Source organism: Pan troglodytes, chromosome 10, assembly GCF_028858775.2.
Source record: "Pan troglodytes isolate AG18354 chromosome 10, NHGRI_mPanTro3-v2.0_pri, whole genome shotgun sequence".
Taxonomy (NCBI): Eukaryota; Metazoa; Chordata; class Mammalia; order Primates; family Hominidae; genus Pan; species Pan troglodytes.
In genome coordinates, this window is record NC_072408.2 from 31538219 (window position 1) to 31561227 (window position 23009).

General features: G+C 38.2%; 2 protein-coding genes across 2 annotated transcripts in view; both read right to left on the reverse strand.

Annotated features, from left to right (window-relative positions):
* The window catches only part of RASSF3 (Ras association domain family member 3), a 188484-nt gene extending 186685 nt beyond the window's left edge, over positions 1-1799 (reverse strand). Inside the window, exon 1 of the mRNA XM_016923099.4 lies at positions 1555-1799. Within this exon, the coding sequence (XP_016778588.1) occupies positions 1555-1723 (169 nt within the window). The 5' untranslated portion in view covers positions 1724-1799. The remainder of the gene's footprint in view (positions 1-1554) is intronic.
* A 4976-nt stretch (positions 1800-6775) lies between these two features.
* TBK1 (TANK binding kinase 1) overlaps positions 6776-23009 on the reverse strand; it is a 49961-nt gene continuing 33727 nt past the window's right edge. Inside the window, exons 11-21 of the mRNA XM_509194.6 lie at positions 22876-22967; positions 20301-20402; positions 18773-18851; positions 13297-13418; positions 13126-13202; positions 12498-12537; positions 11850-11951; positions 11641-11737; positions 11141-11247; positions 10856-10927; positions 6776-7560 (exon numbers count right to left, since the gene is read on the reverse strand). Of these exons, the coding sequence (XP_509194.2) occupies positions 7509-7560; positions 10856-10927; positions 11141-11247; positions 11641-11737; positions 11850-11951; positions 12498-12537; positions 13126-13202; positions 13297-13418; positions 18773-18851; positions 20301-20402; positions 22876-22967 (942 nt within the window). The 3' untranslated portion in view covers positions 6776-7508. The remainder of the gene's footprint in view (positions 7561-10855; positions 10928-11140; positions 11248-11640; positions 11738-11849; positions 11952-12497; positions 12538-13125; positions 13203-13296; positions 13419-18772; positions 18852-20300; positions 20403-22875; positions 22968-23009) is intronic.

Below are 23009 nucleotides of genomic sequence, written 5' to 3' on the forward strand. Positions count from 1 at the left end.
GAGATGGAGTTTCATTCTTGTTGCCTAGGCTGGAGTGCAATGGCACAATCTCGGCTCACCGCAACCTCCACCTCCTGGGTTTTCGAGCAATTCTCCTGCTTCCGCCTCCCGAGTAGCTGGGATTACAGGCATGTGCTACCACACCCAGCTAATTTTGTATTTTTAGTAGAGACAGGGTTTCTCCATGTTGGTCAGGCTGGTCTTGAACTCCCGACCTCAGGTGATCTGCCCGCCTCGGCCTCCCAAAGTGCTGGGATTACAGGCATGAGCCGCCGCGCCCGGTCTGCATGCTTTTAAATAAATGTCTTAATCATATACCTGCCTTGGTGATTATAGATCATAGTCACTTCTGTTTTTTGTTTTTTTTGAGACGAAGTTTAGCTCTTGTTGCCCAGGCTGGAGTACGATGGCATGATCTTGGCTCACTGCAACCTTCGCCTCCCAGGTTCAAGTGATTCTCCTGCCTCAGTATCCTGAGTAGCTGGGATTACAGGCACCAGCCACCATGCCCGGCTAATTTTTGTATTTTTAGTAGAGACGGGTTTTCACCATGTTGGCCAGGCTGCTCTCGAACTCCTCACCTCAGGTAATGCATCTGCCTCGGCCTCCCAAAGTGCTGAGATTACAGGTGTGAGCCACGGTGCCCAGTCGTCACTTGTTTTTAAAGGAGGATCTGGCACTGGATAATCTAGCACATCATCAGATTATGTTTGATAATGTATCAAACACATAATACATCTTAAGTAATTGTTAAGCACTTACATAAAATTCTGAGCTACATGGGTGTGAAAGAAACATAATGAGAATTTTGATTCAGTTGCAAGATGAAACATTATGAAGTGAGAGAATTGGCTTACAGTAGTGTGAGTAGTGCAACCAGTGCTGCAGAGTATGAAGGTGAAAGCTGGGCTCCTGCAGGAACTTCAGATACCAGACTTGGAGGGGTCATCTACTCCCTTTAACCCCCTCTCCTCTGACCCTTGCATATTCCAGTCAGGCAGGACTGGACAGAAAAGGCAGGGCTTTATATGGTAGCAAATATAAGGTGCTTTAAATTCTCACATCAATAAACACCTGACTAAAATATGATGCATAAACTGACCCAAATAAAAGAGATTTAAGGCCCACTGACCTTTTTAGTTTTCTATGGAAAGGAGGGGAACTCACTGTGACTTATTTTTTGTGTTCTGTTTATTCTAAGATGTTTTAGTACTAAGACAAGTTAAGAGTCCCTGAGAATAAGAGCTGTTTTTGTTGTTTTTAAATACTAAACATTCTCCATCTCTCTTTAGTCAACTTTTCGGAATCGAAATGCCTAAAAAGCATACAATTGGATTGTAACAATGTTCATGGCTTCTAATACTTCAGCCTCAAAATGCTTAATTTTATTTTCTCTCAATTTTCCCTCCAGATGACCAAGTGGAATACCTTTCAAAGACTTCAAGACTTTTCTTTCCCACTCCTCCCTGCCCACTCGAGGGAGGCTCCATTTTAAAATGTAACAGAAAAAAAAAAAACGGATTTGAAATAAGGCATTAGCCTGAGGTAACTTACCCCCACCTTGGCTCCAGAGCAGCTTGGATTTCCGATTCTTTGAGCAGGTCAGTGATTTGGGGAACCAGTAAAAGAGCCGGGCTATTCTTCTGAAGGTCTCATGAAAGTCACTTCTTATGGCCATAGCGAGAACCAGGAGCGTTCCAGAATGACTCGCTACAGAGAGCATGGATAGGAGCACAGTAACACCCACATATGACACTTTAGCTGTGAACTGCCTTTCAGCCAATATGTCTGGGGACCACCTGTTAGCCCTAAATCCCCTTCCTCTGTCATTCTTTTGGCTTGTCCTTTAGACCTTGGCCCTCATAACTAGAAACTGTATTAATAGATGTTCTTTCTAAAGAAAGAGTTTTAAGCTTTCTTAAGAGAAGCTCTAACCTAATGCAACACTTGGTAATTTTCAAGCATGGACCTCCTGACCTCGTTCATAAAAACACAATTTTTTCATAGAGGAGTGAAAAAAAACAGGATCCACTAACTCAACTTCCAACAGAATTGTCAGTGGTAATTTGCAGGACTTAGTGGTGATGGACAAGCAACCTCCTAAAGCCATAGCCTTGATCCCATTTGTTTTGTGCATTTTTACTGGAAAAATGAAACCTATTTGAAACTTTAGCAGGAATTTATCCCAGAAAAAAAAAATTAGTTCTTATGAGTCAAAAAATGTGTAAAAGGGCCAGGCACAGGGGCTCACACCTGTAATCCCAGCACTCTGGGAGGCTGAGGTGGGAGGATTGCTTGAGCCCAGGAGTTCAAGACCAGCCTAGCCAACAAAGCGAAATGCTGTCTCTAGAAAAAGGAAAAAAAAAGCTGGGCATGGTGGCACGTACCTATAGTCCCAGCTACTCAGGAGGCTGAGGTGGGAGGACTGCTAGAATCCAGAAGATGGAAGCTGCAGTGAGCTATGATAGCACTACTGCACTCCAGCCTGGGTGACAGAGAGAGACTCTTCAAAAAAAAAAAAAAAAAAAAGATGCAAAAGACCATTTTCCCCCAGGGTCCTATTTTGATCTTTAACCATTTATTGAACAATTCTCTAGAACTTCTAACATTGTAACATTACTGAATCCATTTCAGCATTTCAGCAGACATCAATGCCTAGTTGTCTACCACGCAGCTTGTACTGAGGTTCCCATCATCACTCCTAAGACTATGTCTAACAGTTGGTCCTTGTGCATTCTGTTTACGTCAAAAGAAATAAACTTATTCATATATTCATTTAGGAGCTAAGTCGATTAAACAGCCTGATGTAATATTTGGGCTTGCTTTTTATATGCCACAGCAAATTTTTGGAGCCGATTTACTCTCTAAAGAGAAACAACGGATATTATTATATTGCCAGTTTTTGTTTCCAGATCAGATGTTTTTGTTTCCTATTCCATTTTCAGTATTTCTTAGGAATTTGGACTTTGATTCTTCTTACAAGTGACAAGTGGGGAGCAAGTCTAACTAAAACAACAGTGTAAGAGTTTTTCAGGTCTTCTTAAAAGTGGGATGTGGGGTGGAGAATCCAGCTAAAATAGTAAAGATTTCTTTCAATGTTTTTCCCTTCAACTATGTGTGTCTGCCCCAGCACTTCTCAGTTTCAAAAATTTGTTTGAGTAATTATAAATTTTCTGCAGCACTTCCTCAAAGACAAAGCACAACATATAAAACACATCTGAGTGAGGTGAAATTAGAAACAAAAGACTAGCTCTTGGCCGGGTGCGGTGGCTCATGCCTGTAATCCCAGCACTTTGGGAGGCTGAGGCAGGCGGATAACCTGAGGTCAGGAGTTTGAGACCAGCCTGACCAACATGGTGAAACCCCGTCTCTAATAAAAATACAAAAATTAGCCGGGCATGCTGGTGGGCATCTGTAATTTCAGTTACTTGGGAGGCTGAGGCAGGAGAATCACTTGAACCTGGGAGGTGGAGGTTGCAGTGAGCTGAGACTGCGCCATTGCACTCCAGCCTGGGCAACAAGAGTGAAACTCCATTTCAAAAAAAAAAAAAAAAAAAAGACTAGCCCTGGTGGTGGCTGTTCTGAAAGGGGAATAAATTGTTGACATTTCAGTTGAGAGTCCTTATTCCTACTGATAGTCCCTTTCTTAATTCTAAACAATGTATCTCTTACTTTTAACACAGATCACCACAAAAGGTAAACACTATTGCAAAAAACAAAAACCAAAGAAAAACAATCTAAACCAAAACAATCATAAAAAGTTCAGGATTATTGTAATTTTTTTCTGGATAATTTATGGATAAAGACACTACATTTGTAAAGAAATGTTGATTTTTTTTAATATCTAAGAAGCATTTCTTTTGACATGGTATAATCAGGTCTATAAGCCAATAATTTGGTAACCTCCAAAATAATGGCATCTGGATTTTTTTTTTTTTTTTTTTTTGAGATGGAGTCTCACTCCGTTGCCCAGGCGCGATCTCAGCTCACTGCAACCTCCGCCTCCTGGGTTCAAGTGATTCTCCTGCCTCAGCCTCCCAAGTAGCTGGGACTACAGGTGCATGCCACTACACCCAGCTAATTATTTATTTATTTTTATTATTATTTTTTTTTGAGATGGAGTCTTGCTGTGTTGACAGGCTGGAGTGCGGTTGGCATAATCTCACCTCACTGCAACTCTGCCTCCCAGGTTCAAGCAATTCTCCTGCCTCAGCCTCCCAAGTAGCTGGGACTACAGGTGCATACCACCACGCCCGGCTAATTTTTGTATTTTTAGTAGAGAAGGGGTTTCACCATGTTGGTCAGGATGGTCTTGATCTGTTGACCTTGTGATCCACCCGCCTCAGCCTCCCAAAGTGCTGGGATTACAGGCGTGAGCCACTGCGCTCGGCCTAATTTTTTATTTTTAGTAGAGACGGGGTTTCACCATGTTGGCCAGGCTGGTCTCGAACTCCTGATCTCAGGTGATCGGACCACCTCAGCCTCCCAAAGTGCTAGGATTACAGGCATGAGCCACCGTGCCCCGCCGGCAGCTCGAATTTTAGGAGACTTACTTAATGGGATTATTTTTCCCATTTCTTTCCTAACCTTACATTCCTGTTTATTTACTTGAAGTTATCCCTTATTTTTTTATTTTTTATTTTTGAGACAAAGTCTCACTCTTGTTGCCCAGGCTGGAGTGCAGTGGCGCAATCTTGGCTCACTGCAACCTCCGCCTCCCAGGTCCAAGCTTTTCTCTTGCCTCAGCCTCCCGAGTAGCTGGGATTACAGGCGCCTGCCACCATGCCCAGCTAATTTTTATATTTTCAGTAGAGACAGGGTTTCACCATGTTGGCCAGGCTGGTCTTGAACTCCTGACCTCAGGTGATCCGCCCGCCTTGGCCTCCCAAAGTGCTGGGATTACAGACGTGAGCCACCGCGCCCGGCCAAAGCTCTCTTTTGATATACTTTATATTCACATATTTCACTTTTATTTTTTCTGCTGTCAGTACTATAACTTGTTTTATGCTAAGAGTTACATCTACTAACGCTTCTATTTTTTTTTTTTTTTTAATTTTTTGAGACAGGGTCTCTCTCTGCCACCCAGGCTGGCAATCATAGCTCACTGTAACCTTTAACTCCTGGACTGAAGCAGTCTTCGCAGCACAGCCTCTGAGTAGCTGGGACTGTGGCACATGCCACCATGCCTGGCCAATTAAAAAAAAATTTTTTTTTTTTTTTTTTGTAGAGACAGGGCTCTTGCTATGTTGCCCAGGCTGGTCTAGAATTCCTGATCTCAAGTGATATCCCTGCCTCAGCCTCCCAAAGCGCTGAGGTTACAGACATGAGGCATCACACCCATCTTCTATTTGTTATATATACTATTTTTATACCATTAATTGCTATCTTTTCAAAACATTATAATATTTTTAAAAAGCTACTAAAGTGAAGATACAACTTATTTTAAAGCTAATTTCATTTAAATAGTCACTGAACATTAGCAGACTGGTATCATGCATTTATTTATTTAAAATGTTTTGAAAAATAAATGTTTTGAATGAGGATGCATTTTTGAGGGTAAAATACTGAAAGCAAGAATGCTTCTCTTCCATGTCACTGTAAGGGGGAAATAAAAGAGTAAATCTTAAAAAATACTACTGTGGAATAGATATATTCCTATCAATACTATTAGTAAAAATACAATCTCCACATAAAGGTTCTATTTATTGGTGTTGTTTGCTAGAGGTGCTGAAATAAAAACTAAATTGGCAAATATATCAAATAATCACATAATTTGAGTAAAATTTTACCTAATATTCAGTGATATAAGCTTTTAAACTATACAAGATACCCATATTAGACGGTCAAATGGAAAATTAAAATAAAGAGGGATTAAATACTTCCTTGCCCCACACACTCTCAAACTAAACAGGTAACTGACAGTGGATAACTGTATTATTTAAATAAAGGCATTCACCCTTGCATTTATTTGTTATGTGTACATATGACGCTTAAAATTCTCCACTACAATAATGCATCATAATCTCACTTAAGATCCTAATCATTTCTTAAAACTGATGAAGTTACTGATGTTCTTGGTAGACAAATTTATTTCTCTTTAGGTTATGTTATTTTTATGATATGCGGGTTTTATGTAATCACACTTCACCAGTCTGAAAAGCCACAAACCAAAACCAAAAGAAAGAAAAGTCCTGTTGGATGAAATAATTTCTTGCTGAGCACAATCCCTTAGTCTAGAACTCTGGGTATATTTTTCAGAGAAAATGTTCCTTTTCGGCTGGGCGTGGTGACTCACCCCTCTAATCCCAGCACTTTGGGAAGCTGAGGCGGGCGGATCACTTGAGGCCAGGAATTTGAGACCAGCCTGACCAACATGGTGAAACCTCATCACTACTAAAAATACAAAAATTAGCCAGGCGTGGTGGTGCACACCTGTAATCCCAGCTACTTGGGAGGCTGAGGCAGGAGAATTGCTTGAACCTCGGAGGCCGAGGTTGCAGTGAGCAGAGATCACACCACTGTACTCCAGCCTGAGCAACAGAGCGAGACTCTTGTCTCAAAAAAAAAAAAAAAAGGAAATGTTCCTTTTCAATTTGTATAATAGCCTAAGTATATGAAAGAACTTTATACTAAATTTAGAATTAGTGGGTTTAGAAGAGACACAAAATTGTCCCTAGATCCAATATTCTGAGCAGTTTATGATTATCATCTATATTGTTACTTTCAAAAGGTAACTTTTGTTTCACAAACTGGATACAAAGAAACACATGAACTCTTTACATTAAAATTGAGAAATTTATTTTTTTCCATGAAATAGTAAGCAGAATTAAAGAAATATACAGCTTAAAACAGTTGAAATGACCTTAGAATTTTAATGACAATTACACATTTATGGCCAAAGGAAAAAAATGAATAGTTTTTAATAATGAATTCACTTTAAAATGTTTGCTTAATAATTCATCTGAAATTACATGGATACAAGGATAACTGGGATCTGGGCACCTTGTAAAATAAAATAATGCCACTTTATCCTTCTCAAAAAAATTGTTATCCCAGTATAACAGTGGTGCGGTTCTGCTCCCCACTCACAGTAGCCACCGTTCTACCATTTACAAACGTGTCAAGTCAGTCTTCCTGATTTGTAAGGATGCCTATTTTGGTTCCACTTAAAAATATTTCCAGTAGGCAGTCAGAGAAAATAACTTATTTAGCCCCACTCAGAGTAGAGGATCAGTATGTCAACATATTGGTCGGTCATGGCTTTCTTCTCGTGCTCACTGAGGTCAAATTTCCTCATATAATTATAAATGTTAAAAGATAAAATTACATCTTCACAGCAGCCAAAAATTTATATATTTTTTATGTATTTACAATATTGTACATATTTACACGACCACATCAAATACTGAATTGTAGAAACAAGTGACTATCTATAAAGGCATTCATTTAATGCCCAAGCGTTATTTTTTTGTGCAAACGGAAACTTTTCTTAAACTTCTATTAGAAAGCTAAAGACAGTCAACGTTGCGAAGGCCACCATCCACGGTTAAAGAGCCAAACCTAAAACACACACACAAAGAAAAAAAGGTAATCTCAAAAGTTGCATTTATGTATAAAGGCCCCCAACCTTAAAATACTTTTCAGAGGAATAAATAGCTATTTATTTTTAAAGAGTTTAGGTAACTATGATTTGTTCTATTTCTTACTGGAACAGCATGGTATTATCATAAATACATGAAAAACCGACGTAATGATGTAATTAAGAAACTGTCAGTAAGAACTGAATAATTTCTTTCTGGTGGAGTGGGATTTATAAACTAAGATAGAATTGGGGCAGGGCACAGTGGCTCATGCCTGTAATCCCAGCACTTTGGGAGGCCGAGGCAGGCAGATCACTTGAGGTCACGAGTTTGAGACCAGCCTGGCCAATATGGCAAAACTCCTTCTCTACTAAAAATACAAAAATTAGCTGGGTGTGGTAGCGTGTGCCTATAGTCCCAGCTACTCGGGAGGCTGAGGCAGGAGAATTGCTTGAACCCGGGAGGCAGAGGTTGCAGTGAGCCGAGATCATGCCACCGCACTCTAGCCTGGGTGACAGAGTGAGACTTTGTCTCAAAAAAAAAAAAAAAAAAAAAAAAAAAAAAAAAAGATACCGAGTTGGGAGTGTGACATAACCAAGGGAAGTTGAGAAATGAGACCTTGCTAGAACACAATGTTATTTTGGGGAGCAGTGGGAAGTAAAGTTGGGTGAACAGGCTGGAACCAGACTATTATACTCTTTGAATCGAAGTATAAATTTAGACTTGACTTTTTAGGTAACAGGAGTTTAGAAACTTTTGAGCCAAAGAAGTCATACGATTACATCAGTATTCTGAAAGATGATTTTGGCTGTAATACCCATGACAGATGGGAAGAGCTTGGGGTTAAGAAAAAAAATAGGTTATTACCATATATCACATATGAAAGGGAAAGGAGATCTGAATGAGGGTGACGAGGGGAAATATGGGAGCCAAACTTGTTGAGAGGGTATAAAGAAGATTAAGTGTCTAAAATAATTTATGTTTAAGGGAGTAGGAGAAAGGTGGTACCTTCGAACAGGATAAGGAGGGTAGAGAGAAAACTGAGTTGGGACAGATGATTTTAGATTCAAAAAAAATTTTGAAGTGATAGTGGGTTATCCACATGGAGACAGAGTAGTATAATACTCTGAACAAAATCTGGCTTCCATTACTAGTTTTGTCACTTAACATTTACGTTAAGATTATGCCATGTTATATCACCTATATATTGTCAAGAAACCTGCAAATAAAACACAGGAGGAACTGACTTACTAAATGTGGTTTAGGAAGTTGGGATTTTATTCCACAAGGCATAAGTAGTTAAATATAAAAGTTAAAAGCACATCTTTGGCTGGGCACGGTGGCTCACGCCTGTAGTCCCAGCACTTAAGAAGGCCGAGGCAGGTGGATCACGAGGTCAAGAGATTGAGACCATCCTGGCCAACATGGTGAAACCTTGTCTCTACTAAAAATACAAAAATTAGCTGGGCATGGTGGCGTGCACCTGTAGTCCCAGCTACTCGGGAGGCTGAGGCAGGAGAAACGCTTGAACTCAGGAGGTGGAGGTTGCAGTGAGCCAAGATCGCGCCACTGCACTCCCCCGCCTGGTGACACAGCGAGACTCCATCTCAAAAAAAAAAAAAAAAGCACATCTTTATAGTCTCTTCTACTTGGTGATCTTTAAGCCTAAAAGGATTTAGCTAAAGTTCTGAAGAAACTGTAAACTGGATACTATAAAAGTTAGATAATTACTATAAACAAGAAAAATATTTTTTAAAGTTAATGAGTAACTCCCCCAAAAATGAAAATTGAACAAACATATTAAACGATGTTTGACATCACTATAAACCACAGAAATATAAATTAAAATAAGATCTCGGTTTTTACTAAACAAATTGGCGAATGTTTAAAAGATGTTATACATTCAATGTTGCCAAATGCATAGGTTTTATCTGCTTAGGACTATAACATGCACCCTTTTAAAGAACAAAATTGGCCGGGTGCGGTGGCTCATGCCTGTAATCCCAGCACTTTGGGAGGCTGAGGCAAGTGGATCACCTGAGGTCAGGAGTTCAAGACCAGCATGGCCAACATGGTGAAACCCCAGCTCTACTAAAAATACAAAAAACTAGCTGGGTGTGGTGGTGGGCGCCTGTAATCCCAGCTACTCAGGAGGCTGAGGCAGGAGAATCACTTGAACCCGGGAGGCAGAGGTTACAGTGAGCTGAGATCACGCCATTGGACTCCAGCCTGGGCAACAGCGAAACTCCGTCTCGGGGGGGGGAAAAAAATAAAAAATAAAAGAATAAAATTAGTAAAACCCAACAAAAATTGAAATTGACATACTCTCTGACCCAAAAATTCCATATCCTTTTTTTTTTTTGAAACAGGGTCTCACTCTGTCACCCAGGCTGGAGTGCAGTGGTGTGATCTCGGCTGACTGCAACCTCCATCTCCCAGATTCAGGTGATTCTCATGCCTCAGCCTCCCCAGTAGCTGGGATTACAGGTGTGCACCACCATGCCCGGCTAATTTTTGTATTTTTGGTAGAGACAGGGTTTTGCCATGTTGCCTAGGCTGGTCTTGAACTCCTGAGCTCAGGCAATCTGCCTGCCTTGGCTTCCCAAAGTGCTAGGATTACAGGTGTGAGCCACCGTGCCCGGCCAAATGTGAAATATTTTTATTAGCATTACAAGTGTTTGAGAACCTATAGAGGAGAACCTAAGGGCTTGAAAAAGAAAAGGTTCTATTACAGAGCCAAATATGACTTAATTTCTCTGAGGAATCAGGATAAGGAAAACTGCCATCCAAAAATTGCTTTATTGCCTCTGCAGGCTTTCAAATCAAGGCCTTATCTATTAGGATTTTGCAGATAATAAGCAGACACCTAACTCCTCAAAGTACTGCATTTACCTATGGCTTTCACCTGCAAGGAGGTGTGCAGAGGACCCTGTAAGCTACTCAGCACCAAAGTGCTGGTATCTTAAAAAGCAACTCTGATTCACCAAATTGAAAATTATGATTCCAATGAATTAAGTTATAAAAATAATGTAAATAGAGTTTGATCTTTACAAACTGATTCAAATAAGTAATTCGATTAACCAGTGCTTCTATAAAATGGAACTAATCAACCATTAAAAGGCATCACAGATAAACGATCATAGAGAGAAAAACATGAGTTCTGACTTTATGACCCTTTACCACTGCTGAATCTATTGATACAGGAAGATATAAGTACAGATGTGAATGAACTCAATTGCACAGAAAATCACAGTAATTATTTTTGCATTACTCACCTTTCTAAAATGTGGTTATTTTCAGCAAGTTCTTTAACCACCCCTTCCATCTCTTCCTTTAATTTCTTCATACTATTAAAATAAACAAGCACCTTTGCTCAAAAACAGTATGCAAATGTTTTAGAATGATGTTTATGTTTTATTTTCTTTTAACTGGTCAATAAATAACCTTATTAAACATTGTATTACAACAAACATAAAAAATTTCAAAATGTAAGAGCAAAAGCTCAAAATGCAATGAAAGCAAATGGAAACACTACAGTTTCCAAATGATGAGTTTCTTACCCAAGAGTCATTTCTACTAATGTGTTAGAACTTGGATAAATTGGGGTCATGGTATGTTTGATTCCACTGGAAGCTGTAAACATTTTCTGAGGCAGAGTTTCTTGTAACTGAAACATCAAAAAAAAAAAAAAAAAAGAAAACAACAACCCCACATTAATCACAGAACAAAAGTACTTACTACAGATCTGACATCAAGTGTTACAGCTTTTAATAAGTCCTTTAAAAAAACTTTAAATTTTGATTTCAAAACTATCAATGATACAATACTTAAATCAATACCCTTTTAAGAAAGAAACTTTTCTTACAGTTGATAAAAGGATGGTTTATCAGCTGTTTTTAGTTGTAAAACATCTACATTCTTAAAACTTGGCTCAAAATACATATTAAAAATTGGTGGGTGGAACTGAATGTAGGCACATTCTATCCCATTTCTCCCGTGTCAATCACTATCAGTTATAAACTGAGAAGAATTTTAATTTTTCCTTGACAGCTGTACCTACCTCATTAGTATATTCTTGATATTTTGATACTTCTTCTTCAATATCAAAACACTGATTAGTCAGAGATAATAACTGTTTCCTAAGATGAAGCATCTTTCTGAAAACCAAAAAGAATCAATTGATATGCAGTCTAGTGAAGCATTCTTACTTCAAATGTACATTTATATTGTGCAGTCAACCACTAATCACTCCAAAAGAAGTTTACTCACCTTATCCATTCTTCTGACTTATTCAAAAATGCCTCATACTTTTTAACACATTCATCTGTAAAGTGCGTCATAGCTTTTGTAGCATGGTAATACAGTTTTTGCCTGTAATTTAGAAATAATCAGAGGCTTAAACCAATGTCACTGTTTCTACTTTCAATATTTAGAAATTTTCAAATATATGAAATGTATCTTTCCTATAATGATTGTTGTGGCTTTAGAATATTTACAGGAGAAAGTAAACGTTTCTAAGATAGACATTATAGCAGCAAGAAGATAAAGAGAAGGTTCAAAATGGATGTAAAAAAAATGCCTATTGAATGAGGTTAAAATTAAGATGGTAGTTAAGTCTGCCCTTGCCTATGTGCTGTATTATCTGTACTTCTGTAATCAGAGCATATGAGGCAGAAGCTGACTGACTGAAATGGTAATCTTTCTCCCCCCTCCTTCTCCCATCATGGTAACTTCCCAATTAGGGAGCAGATGTGTGAACCTCAAAAATGTCTACATATTGTAACAATCCTGTAAAATCAAGATTAAAATGTATTTTTAAATTGTAATTAATTTCAACTTTAAGAAGAATCATATTAATAAAGATAACCAAAATAGCACCAAAAATAACTAACTATTAAACATAATCTGGATACTTACTTATCAAATTTGTGGATTTGTTCTTCATTATAAGCTAATCCTAGAAATAGGAAAATATATTACTGTTGTTAATATAGAATCATAATATTATACACAATGTATTTTCTTTTGAGATTATTGCTTCAAAAAGGCTAAGAGTCTGAAGCAGATGTCATAGATTTGTGGCTCATGGGTTACTTATGGCCCACAGATGCTTTTATTTGGTCTGTAAATAACAATGTAAAAAACAATTAACAGTTAACATTTAAAAATCAAGGTATTTCTAACAAATTCTGTATTTCTAGCTTTTTTTGAGAAATGGGAAGACTGGGCAATACCTTTGGTGAATATGAGTAGTGGCTCTCCCCTGTAGATGAGTCCCCACTGGCCAATCTCATTCCTTTCTGTTACCTGCCTGGCCTTTAGAGGTTCTGGTGTTCATGACCCTGATTTAAAGTATTCAAAAGGTTGATTTTAAGGATAGTTTTTTTTTTTTTTAACACAATCAACCTTTTTCCTGACAGAATCACATCTCTGAAAAAAACAGCTTAAGAAGCTACCCTTACAGATATACCAAATTAATTTAACTGAATTATAACTAATTACTAAGAGGGATTTATTAAATTAACAAATAGCAAATTTTACTTACTACGTTCTGCTTTGTCTTTTTTGAACTGATAGTAAATCTCTGTCATGCAATTTAACAGGACTTGTAGTTTTTCTACACTATTTAAGGAAGAAAAACTCAAATAAATTAACTGAGTCAATGTGAAAAAGGACATTAATAAGAGCAGAAACTACGCATAAAGCTATAACCTACTTTCTGTCTTTCGGATGAGTGCCTTCTTGATGTGCCCATCCGTCTGCCAGTGATCCACCTGGAGATAATCTGCTGTCGATATCCTGAAGACTGGTTTCTATTGTTCCCTGAGAACTGGAAAGCTAAATAAAACCAAAGGTTCAGATCCAGATTGCCAAAAGCCAGAAATGATCATCACAGTCCCATCAAAGTCTAAAGTCTGGACCACATTTCTTTTGTAGATTACTTCAATTCAAAGGCACAGTAATTATTTCCATTTTTAAATACAAAAGAGTTTCTTAGGTTGATTTCTGCCAGGGGTACAGTATGATAATAAAACATGAGACCAGCAATAATACATCTTATAAAACATTTCATTCAGTAAACACCCTTCTAAAACCACATGTAAAATACTTCTAATCTTGTTTCCTTATCTGTATAAAGTGGTTAATTCTCCATTTCATAACCCTGTTTTGAAAATTAAATAGAACCACTAGAATAGTTCCAAATATCACCTGTGTAGGCAGCAAGATTTGTGCTCTTCTTGTTTAGAGGCCAAACCAAAGCAACTCCTCTTAAAAACAGAAAATGAAAAGAAACCTCATCTAAGATTCTGTTCATTTTAAGCTTAGTAAGTTTATCACTTACCTACCACAGAAATGCATACAGTATTTGTAAAACTTATGAAGAAAGGATGAAGGTTAGACTTAAAGGATAAATATGTCCATATATTTTAAAGGTCCTGATACACACTATTGCCTTTCAAATAATGTTGTCAGTAGTAGCTGACATTGCCACTAGCAACAAACAAGGATGCCCTTTAAACCACACTCTTGTCAGCACTGGCATTATAATTTTTTAAGCCTTGATAATCTGAAAGACAAAAATAGTATCTTACTGTTATGCAATTTTTTCTTACTATTGGATTTGAGCATTTTTTCAAGAGTGTTTTCACCAGATATATTTTCTTCATTTATAAATTGTCTCTAAATGTTCTGTGCTCATCTATTTTTTGCAGATTGACTATTTTCCTTATCAATTTGTATGAGTTATTTTTATAAAAAACCCTTTATCACATTTTCCCAACTTATTTGCATTCTAACATTTTTTAAACACGTACAGATCTTAAATTTTTATTTTATTTTTGAAACAGAGTCTCATTCTGTCGCCTAGGCTGGAGTGCAGTGGTGCAATCTCAGCTCCCGCAACCTCTGCCTCCTGAGTTCAAGCCATCCTCTCACCTTAAGCCTCCTGAGTAGATGAGATTACAAGTGCGTGCTATTGTGTCTTGCTAATTTTTTCTTTTTTTTCTTTTTTTTTTTTTGGTAGAGTTGGGGTTTCACCATGTTCCCAGGCTGGTCTTGAACCCCTGAGCTCAACCAGTCTACCCCCACCTTGGCCTCCCAAAGTGCTGGGATTACAGGTATGAGCCACTGTGCCCAGCTTAAATTTTTATATGATCAAATATATATCTCGGTTTTTATGCTTTATGTCTGTTTTAACATTAATGTTTAGAATGTGTTAAATTATACATCCAATATATGGAAAATAGTTTATGGAAAAAGTCATTTCTTACAGCATTACATAGAAGAGTGAAAAGCAAACTAAAGGACCAACAGTAGAGCAATAATAAGTAAGACTGTAATAAATCCACCGGCTGCAACATCATATCATTAAGAAAATGGTGTTACCAAAAAAACCTGGGAAATGCCTACACTATAATGGTATCCAAAAAGTAAAAATAACAACCATATGTTTGTAGAGTAACAGTCATTTAATAATACATATAAAAGAAAATGAAAACAGTGATTACCCAAATTTTAGCAGCATGAGAATCACCTGGAAGGCTTATTAAAAAGGGCCTTTGCTGGGTTCTGCCAGTGAGTTGCTGACTCAACACATCCGAGGTGGGGTCCCAAAATGTGCATTTCTAGTAAGTTCCCTTGTGAGGCTGAAGCTGCTGGCCCAGGAGCCACTCTTCTTTACTTTTTTTTTATTTTTTGAGACAAGGTCTCTGTCGCCCAGGCTGGAGGACAGTGGCATGATCTCGGCTCACAGCAACCTCCATCTCCCAGGTTCAAGTGATTCTCTTGCCTCAGCCTCCCCAGTAGCTGGGATTACAAGCGTCTGCCACTACGCCCGGCTAATTTTTGTATTTTTATTAGAGACAGGGTTTCACCATGTTGGCCAGGCTGGTCTCGAACTCCTGGCCTCAAGTGATCCGCCTACCTCAGCCTCCCAAAGTTCTGGGATTACAGGTGTGAACCACTGCGACCTGTGGCCCAGGAGCCACTCTGAGAAGCACTGCTGCAGGGCAATGGACAAAACTTTTAAGCATCATTTTTTGGGTGCATAATATATGTGGTATTTTTTCTACTTATAAATTTTACTTTTGTGGTGGGAAAAATGTCTGTAAGGTCTCCACTAGGAAGCCGGGCGCAGTGGCTCATGCCTGTAATCCCAGCACTTTGGGAGGCCGAGGTGGGCAGATCATGAGGTCAGGAGATTGAGACCATCCTGGCTAACACGGTGAAACCCCGTCTCTACTAAAAATGCAAAAAATTAGCCGGGCCTGGTGGTGGAAGCCTGTAGTCCCAGCTACTCGGGAGGCTGAGGCAGGAGAATGGCGTGAACCCAGGAGGCGGAGCTTGTGGTGAGCCGAGACTGTACCACTGCACTCCAGCCTGGGCAAAAGAGCAACTTCGTCTCCAAAAAAAAAAAAAAAAAAAAAAAAAATTAGCTAGATGTGGTGGCGGGCGCCTGAAGTCCCAGCTCTCAGGAGGCTGAGGCAGGAGAATCACTTGAACCCAGGAGGTGGAGGTAGCAGTGAGCCGAGATTGCGTCATTGCACTCCAACCTGGCGAAAGAGTGAGACTCCATCTCAAAAAAAAAAGAAAAAGAGAAAAAATGATATCTACGGAAAAGTAATTGGCTTGAAGTGAGAAGTCCTGATGTCATAAGACTCCATTACCTCAAGCTATTTAGTCATCTATGCTTTCTCATAAGAAATCTTAATCTTGGCTGGGCAAGGTGGCTCATGCCTGTAATCCCAGCACTTTGGGAGGCCAAGGCGGGCGGATCACCTGAGGTTGGGAGTTCCAGACCAGCCTGACCAACATGGAGAAACCACTTCTCTACTAAAAATACAAAATTAGCTGGGCGTGGTGGCACATGCCTGTAATCCCAGCTACTAGGGAGGCTGAGGCAGGAGAATTGCTTGAACCCAGGAGGCGGAGGCTGCAGTGAGCCAAGGTCGCGCCACTGCACTCCAGCCTGGGCAACAAGAGGGAAACTCTGTTTAAAAATAAATAAATAAATAAAAAGAAATCTTAATCTCACAGGAATGTCATAAAAATGAGAAACATTTTGAGATCCCCAAAAGACAATATATTAATTTTGATTTAAAGTGCTCAAACGATGCTGGCCCTGGAAATAAATGTCCACTAGGCCTATCAGCAGGTAAATCATGTTCTAAGGTGAAAACAGAGAAGAATATAAAACACTGACAGCAATATGGCTGCCTATATTTAAATGCAGACAAATACTGGGGAAGACTATTTTGTGCTTTCTGACTTTTAATCACCTTATTCTATAGCTATGGTTTTCAAACTTTCCTGACCACAACTCATAGTAAGAAACTCACTGTTTTAACTCAGTAACATTTAAAGTGTGTATATACCTGAATCCAAAGTTTCATAAACAATGATTTCCTTATTATATGTGACACATTCTGAGATTTTCCATTCTGTTCCACTGAAAAATACATTGCTGATTACAGGCACCCAACTTCATAACCTACTAGTTGTTCATTACTCATATTTTGAAAACCACTGTTTGAGATCTAAAACTGAGGAAAAGAAACAAACATCAGCCTAAGCTGGAAAGTGAAAAGGATATTGTATCAAGTTCCTTTCACTTTTAATTTAACATCCATTTTATGAAAGAATACTTCGAATACTAAAAGCTTGCAAGATTACAATATATTTATTTATTTGAGACAGTCTCAGCTCTGTCACCCAGGCTGGAGTGCAAGTGGCACGATCTCGGCTCACTGTAACGTTCGCCTCCTCGGTTCAAGTGATCCTCCTGTCTCAGCCTCCCAAGTAGCTGGGACCACAGGCATGCACCACCATGCCTGGCTAATTTTTTTGTATTTTTTGTAGAGATGGGGTTTCATCATGTTGCCCAGGCTGGTCTTGAATTCCCGGACTCAAGTGATCCATCCAACTCAGCCTCCCAAAGTGCTGGGATTAGAGGTGTGAGCCACCACACCCAGCCAAGAGTACAGTATTTTTATTTATCTCATTTAATTAGTACAACAACCCATAAGACGGGCAGGGTAAGAAATTGCTGATTTTAGAGAAAAAGAAACCAAGGATGCAAAGAACTAAAAGGCCTTGCTTAAGTAGCCAGTCATGAGTAGGCAGGTAAATGGGGCAGGTCTGGGAGTAGTAATCAGCTCTCACTGATTACTAATATATAAACCTGTGCACTTCTATAATACATTTTAATAAGAGATTCAGAGACTCCCAGAAATTCTATTGTATTTTTCAGCAGAGTAGAGACTTGTGTCCTAATTTCTTTTTCTAGCTATAGAAGTGATTACTGCCTTGAAGACCTCAAATCTTTCTTTCCTTTTTTATTTTAGAAAAAAATCTGATAATATTTTTCTAATTTAAATCTTTTTTTTTTTTGAGATGGAGTTTCACTCTTGTCACCCAGGATGGAATGCAATGGTGTGATCTCGACTCACTACAACCTCCGCTTCCTGGGTTCAAGCAATTCTCCTGCCTCAGCCTCCCAAGTAGCTGGGATTACAGGTGCCCACCACCACACGCAGCTAATGACACGGGGTTTCACCATGTTGGCCAGGCTGGTCTCAAACTCCCGACCTCAGGTGATCCACCTGCCTTGGCTTCCCAAAGTGCTGGAATTACAGGCATGAGCCACCGCGCCCAGCCTAATTTAAATCTATTTCTAAACAAGCTCAAGCACTTTACATTCAACTGCATGTGAAATTACATTTATGAACTTGCTTTAACTGCCACAGCAAGAACACAAGAGCATTATGGATTTAAACACCGAGAGAGAGAGAGGCAGCGAGAGAGGTTTAAATTACAGTAGTCATTTGAATATGTTACAAAAAATTTCAAGGCAGTAAGATTATTTAATATTGTAAAGAAGTTTCTAAAGATGGGAAAAATTCTTTCTCTGCAGTGAGAAATATCATCTCTATAAGAAAGTTTATTTATTTAAATTATTTATTTTACAGACAAGATTTCGTGCAGTTGCCCAGGCTAGGGTGCAGTGGCACCATCATAACTCGTTGCAGCCTTTAATGCCTCAGCTCAAGTGATCCTCCTGCCTCCGCCTCCTGAGTAGTTGCGACTCTAGGTGTGTACTACCATGCCTAGCTCCTAAGAAAGTTTAAATCTAATAGTGCCAGCAAAGGAATAGGTTATGAGCTTACAAATTTCATAATTTTGTAAACACTTACTCTCAACAATTTGGTGTGTATGTCTGAAATTTCACCTAACTCTGCCGCTTCCAGGTTGATCTTCATCAACTTTTCATATCTGTATGAAAAGTCAAAAGAGAAAATTAAATGAGTATAATCAATACATAGTTTTAAAAAGATGTTTTATAAATAATAATTTGAGCTTTCATCATAACCATTTAAAAATAAAAAATTGATTCAAAGTCTATAAGCCAGCAGATTGTTAAAAAAAAAACCTGATGCCGGCCAGGTGCAGTGGCTCACGCCTGTAATTCCAGCACCTTGGGAGGTCAAGGTGGGAAGATCACGAAGTTAGGAGAGGGAGACCATCCTGGCTAACATGGTAAAACCCCATTTCTACTAAAAATACAAAAAAAAAAAAATAAGCCGGGCGTGGTGGCATGCACCTGTAGTCCCAGTTACTTGGGAGGCTGAGGCAGGAGAATCGCTTGAACCTGGGAGGCGGAGGTTGCAGTGAGCAGAGATTGCGTCACTGCACTCCAGCCTAGATGACAGAGTGAGACTCTCTCTCAAAAAAAAAAACCAAAAAAACAAAAAAACCTGATGCCTTCCTGAAGAAGGAATTTTATCTGCTTCTATTTTAAATTTGCAGATTAAGGGATGGATAAAACAGAAAAGACAAATTAATTTCAAATAATCTTATGTGAGGATAATAGTAAAAATACATTTCAGAATTAATGAAGGTCAATAGTGAATACTGATTTCATTTATTGTATTTCCTCTGCAGTACAAATAGTATATTCTAGAAAGAGGGCAGTTAAAAATATCATTCTGTTTCAAAACGTGTTCTCAGGAATAAGATTAACAAGTAAAAATAAACTAAAAGTAATTCCTATAATTCTAAAAATACTACTAAAAGGCTGTTCTAGAATACCTCTTCCTATTTCCTTTGTTGATTACAAGTTTCATATTTTCTTATTCACAGTTTCTGTTTTACAAGATAGAAATGAGATGTTTTTCCCACTACCTTTTCCTACCCAATGGCTGGGAGAAAATGCCACTAAGAGATGGTGTTCACTTCTTACCAAGAAAACTGGCATTTTTGCCTTTGTGATGATAAAGTAATCACTAATCTAAGGCTGATCTTTATTTTATTTTGTTTTTTGAGATGGAGTCTCACTCTGTCACCAGGCTGGAGTGCAGTGGCATGATCTCAGCTCACTGCAACCTCTGCCTTCTGGGTTCAAGCGATTCTCCTGCCTCAGCCTCCCGAGTTGCTGGGACTACAGGCGTGCGCCAGCACACCCAGCTAATGTTTGTATTTTTAGTAGAGACGGAGTTTCACCATGTTGGCTAGGATGGTCTCCATTTCTTGACCTCGTGATCCACCTGCCTTGGCTTCCCAAAGTGCTGGGATTACAGGCATGAGCCACCGTGCCAGGCCGCTGATCTTTAATAGAAACCCTAGCATAGCATGCCATATTGTGCCAAGGATAACTAAGTCATTTAAACAGAAATGGAACATTTAATAATTTAACCCCTATTAGTAAGGAAGTAGTCTACTCACACTTTCACAGTTTTTTCAATGTTTCTGATACAGAAATCCAATGTGATCACAACTTCTGTCTTTTTGTGAACAGTTTCATTGTAATCATCTTTAATTAATTCACTAAAAAAAGAAAATTATTCTAATTAGTTTATCTAAGGAGTTATTTTTTCTTATCTATCACTAATTATACTGCAGTACTACAGTTCAAAAACATTTTATAACAATATTCATGATATTCGTCAATTCACACTTTTTGAAACATTATTATTATAAGCATTTCTGTGATCCTGATGTATTAGGGAACTCATATTTTCACAAACCATTACTACTTAGGTTAACAGTTTAAAAACCTAAGGTATTAAAATTACATTAAGGAGTAAAAACTAATCTACAATTACACAAATAGTTTGTAGAGCATTACAGTTTATACCACCAGAATTAATTTTTACTACTCAGAGTAGACTACTGTCTGATTTATACTTTAAAACAATTACAGGTTGACTATCTCTTATCTGAAATGCTTGGGACCAGAAGTGTTTTTCAGATTTTGGATTTTGGGATATTTGCATATATACATACTGGTTAAGCATCCCTAATCTGAGAATCCAAAATGTTCCAATGAGTATTTCCTTTGAGCATAAACTTTGAGCAAAAAGATTTGACTTTTGGAATATTTTTTATTAGGGATGCTCAACTTGTGATGTCATCTGAAGAAGGATGACACAGTAAGAAATATATAATTGAAGGGCTTTTGATCTACATCAGGGATCAACAAACTAAGACTTGAGGCCTGCTTTTTGTATGGCCCATGAGCTAACATTACACTTTTAAAGATTGTAAAAACAAAGAAGAGACCATATGCAGCTCACAAAGTCTAAAATATTAGACTGATCCTTTAAAGAAAATGTTTGCCAACAGTGGTTTACATTAAAACTATTTTCTCATGACTTATTGGACTATAAACTAATAAATAAAAGGAATAAAAGCTTCATGGATCAGCAATGACGATAGATAAGAGAAAATAAAAACTGTTAGTACACAGAGATTTTTCCAGAAACCAGTAAAAACAAGGAAGCTTCTTAGTGGAAACAGAAAAGCATAGGCTTAGGAACTAAGATATGTGAACACAGTGAAAAAGATAAACACAAATTTATGGGTTTCATATAATGCTAACAGAAAAAAAAAGGAGCCTAAAAAGAGTGATGAAATGCTTCATACACACTTTTGCAAGACGGGGTGGGTATGAGGTAGGCATACATAAACTGTCAAAAGCATTACAGTCCAAGGGCACATATATAGTGACATGAGTGCAGAAAACAAACTTCTTAACATCTGTCGGCCACAAGGCCATCATGATGTGTACGCAAAATTCAAAAGCTTTGAATGTGTAGAAACAAGCATAATTTCCAAAAGAGATAATGTATTTTCCATTTTTTTCAGATGGAAAGATGACATCTATAAATCATGAAAGTAAAAAACAGGTAAAAATTACATCCATCTTACATTTCTTAGAGTCACTTTCAGGAAGAAACTACTTAAACTAGATGACCAGTTATTCTGAACTAGAATAACTATATTAAGCGATCTAGTTTTAAAAAATTAGCTTTTAAATTGCTTGTTAGATTATATATTCATATTGTGTAATTTCATTTATATGAAATGTCTGGAACAGGCAAACAGTATATTAGTTGTTGCCTAGGGCAGGGCTGTTTAGGCGGAAATGGAGAGTGAATACTAATGGATGCAGAGATACTTTCTGGGGTGATGAAAATGTTCTAAAATTAGTGATGATGGCTGCACAACTCTGAACATAATAAAAACCATTAAACTGTATGCTTAAATGCATGAGTTATATAGTATATGAATTATATCTCAATGTTGTGAAGGCTGGGTGTGGCTCATGCCTATAATCCCAGCTGAGGCGGGCTGATTGCCTGAGCCCAAGAGTTTGAGACCAGCCTGGGCAACATAACTAGACCCCCATCACTAAAAAAAAAAAAAAAAAAAAAATTAGCTGGGTGTGGTGGGGCATGCCTGTAGTCCCAGGTACTTGGGAAGGTGAGGTGGTAGGATCACTTGAGGCCAGGAGTTTCAGGCTGCAGTGATCTGTGATTGTGCCACTGCACTCCAGCCTGGGTGACAGCGAGACCCTGTCTCAAAAAGAAAAAAAAAAATACTGTGTGATAAAAAAGGACTGTGTACTTCATTTGGGAAAATGGTAGGAAATTAAGGAAGACTTTGAGGACTTAAATGCTAGAAAGTACAGATTGTACTGAATTCTAACAAGCCAAAGACTTCTAACATAGTTAAATGACAACCAACTACTCAAGGTCCTAGGAAAAGAAATGCATTTGCCGTCACATCCTATAGCGTGGTGTAAGTTTTAAAATTCAGATACTATTTGTTCTGTCTCACAAGGTCATTGTAGGACTCATGAAAAATGAGCTGCTAAATGTTTTATAAACTAAATGTGAAACAAATGTATTATAATAAAAATCAAGCACCTAACCTAACTAGTTTGAAGAGAGAAAATATCAATGATGGGGCAAGGTCTACATGAAAATCAATTTCAAAATTACAATCTATTACTTACATCAGCCATCGTATCCCCTTTCGCATTAATTCCTGATAAAGCAGTAAGGTACTGGCAATTCTGCAGGCATAACACACAACCCCTGTTATTGCCTAATAAAGAAATAAAATGTCAATATTTGGTGCTAATTGTGG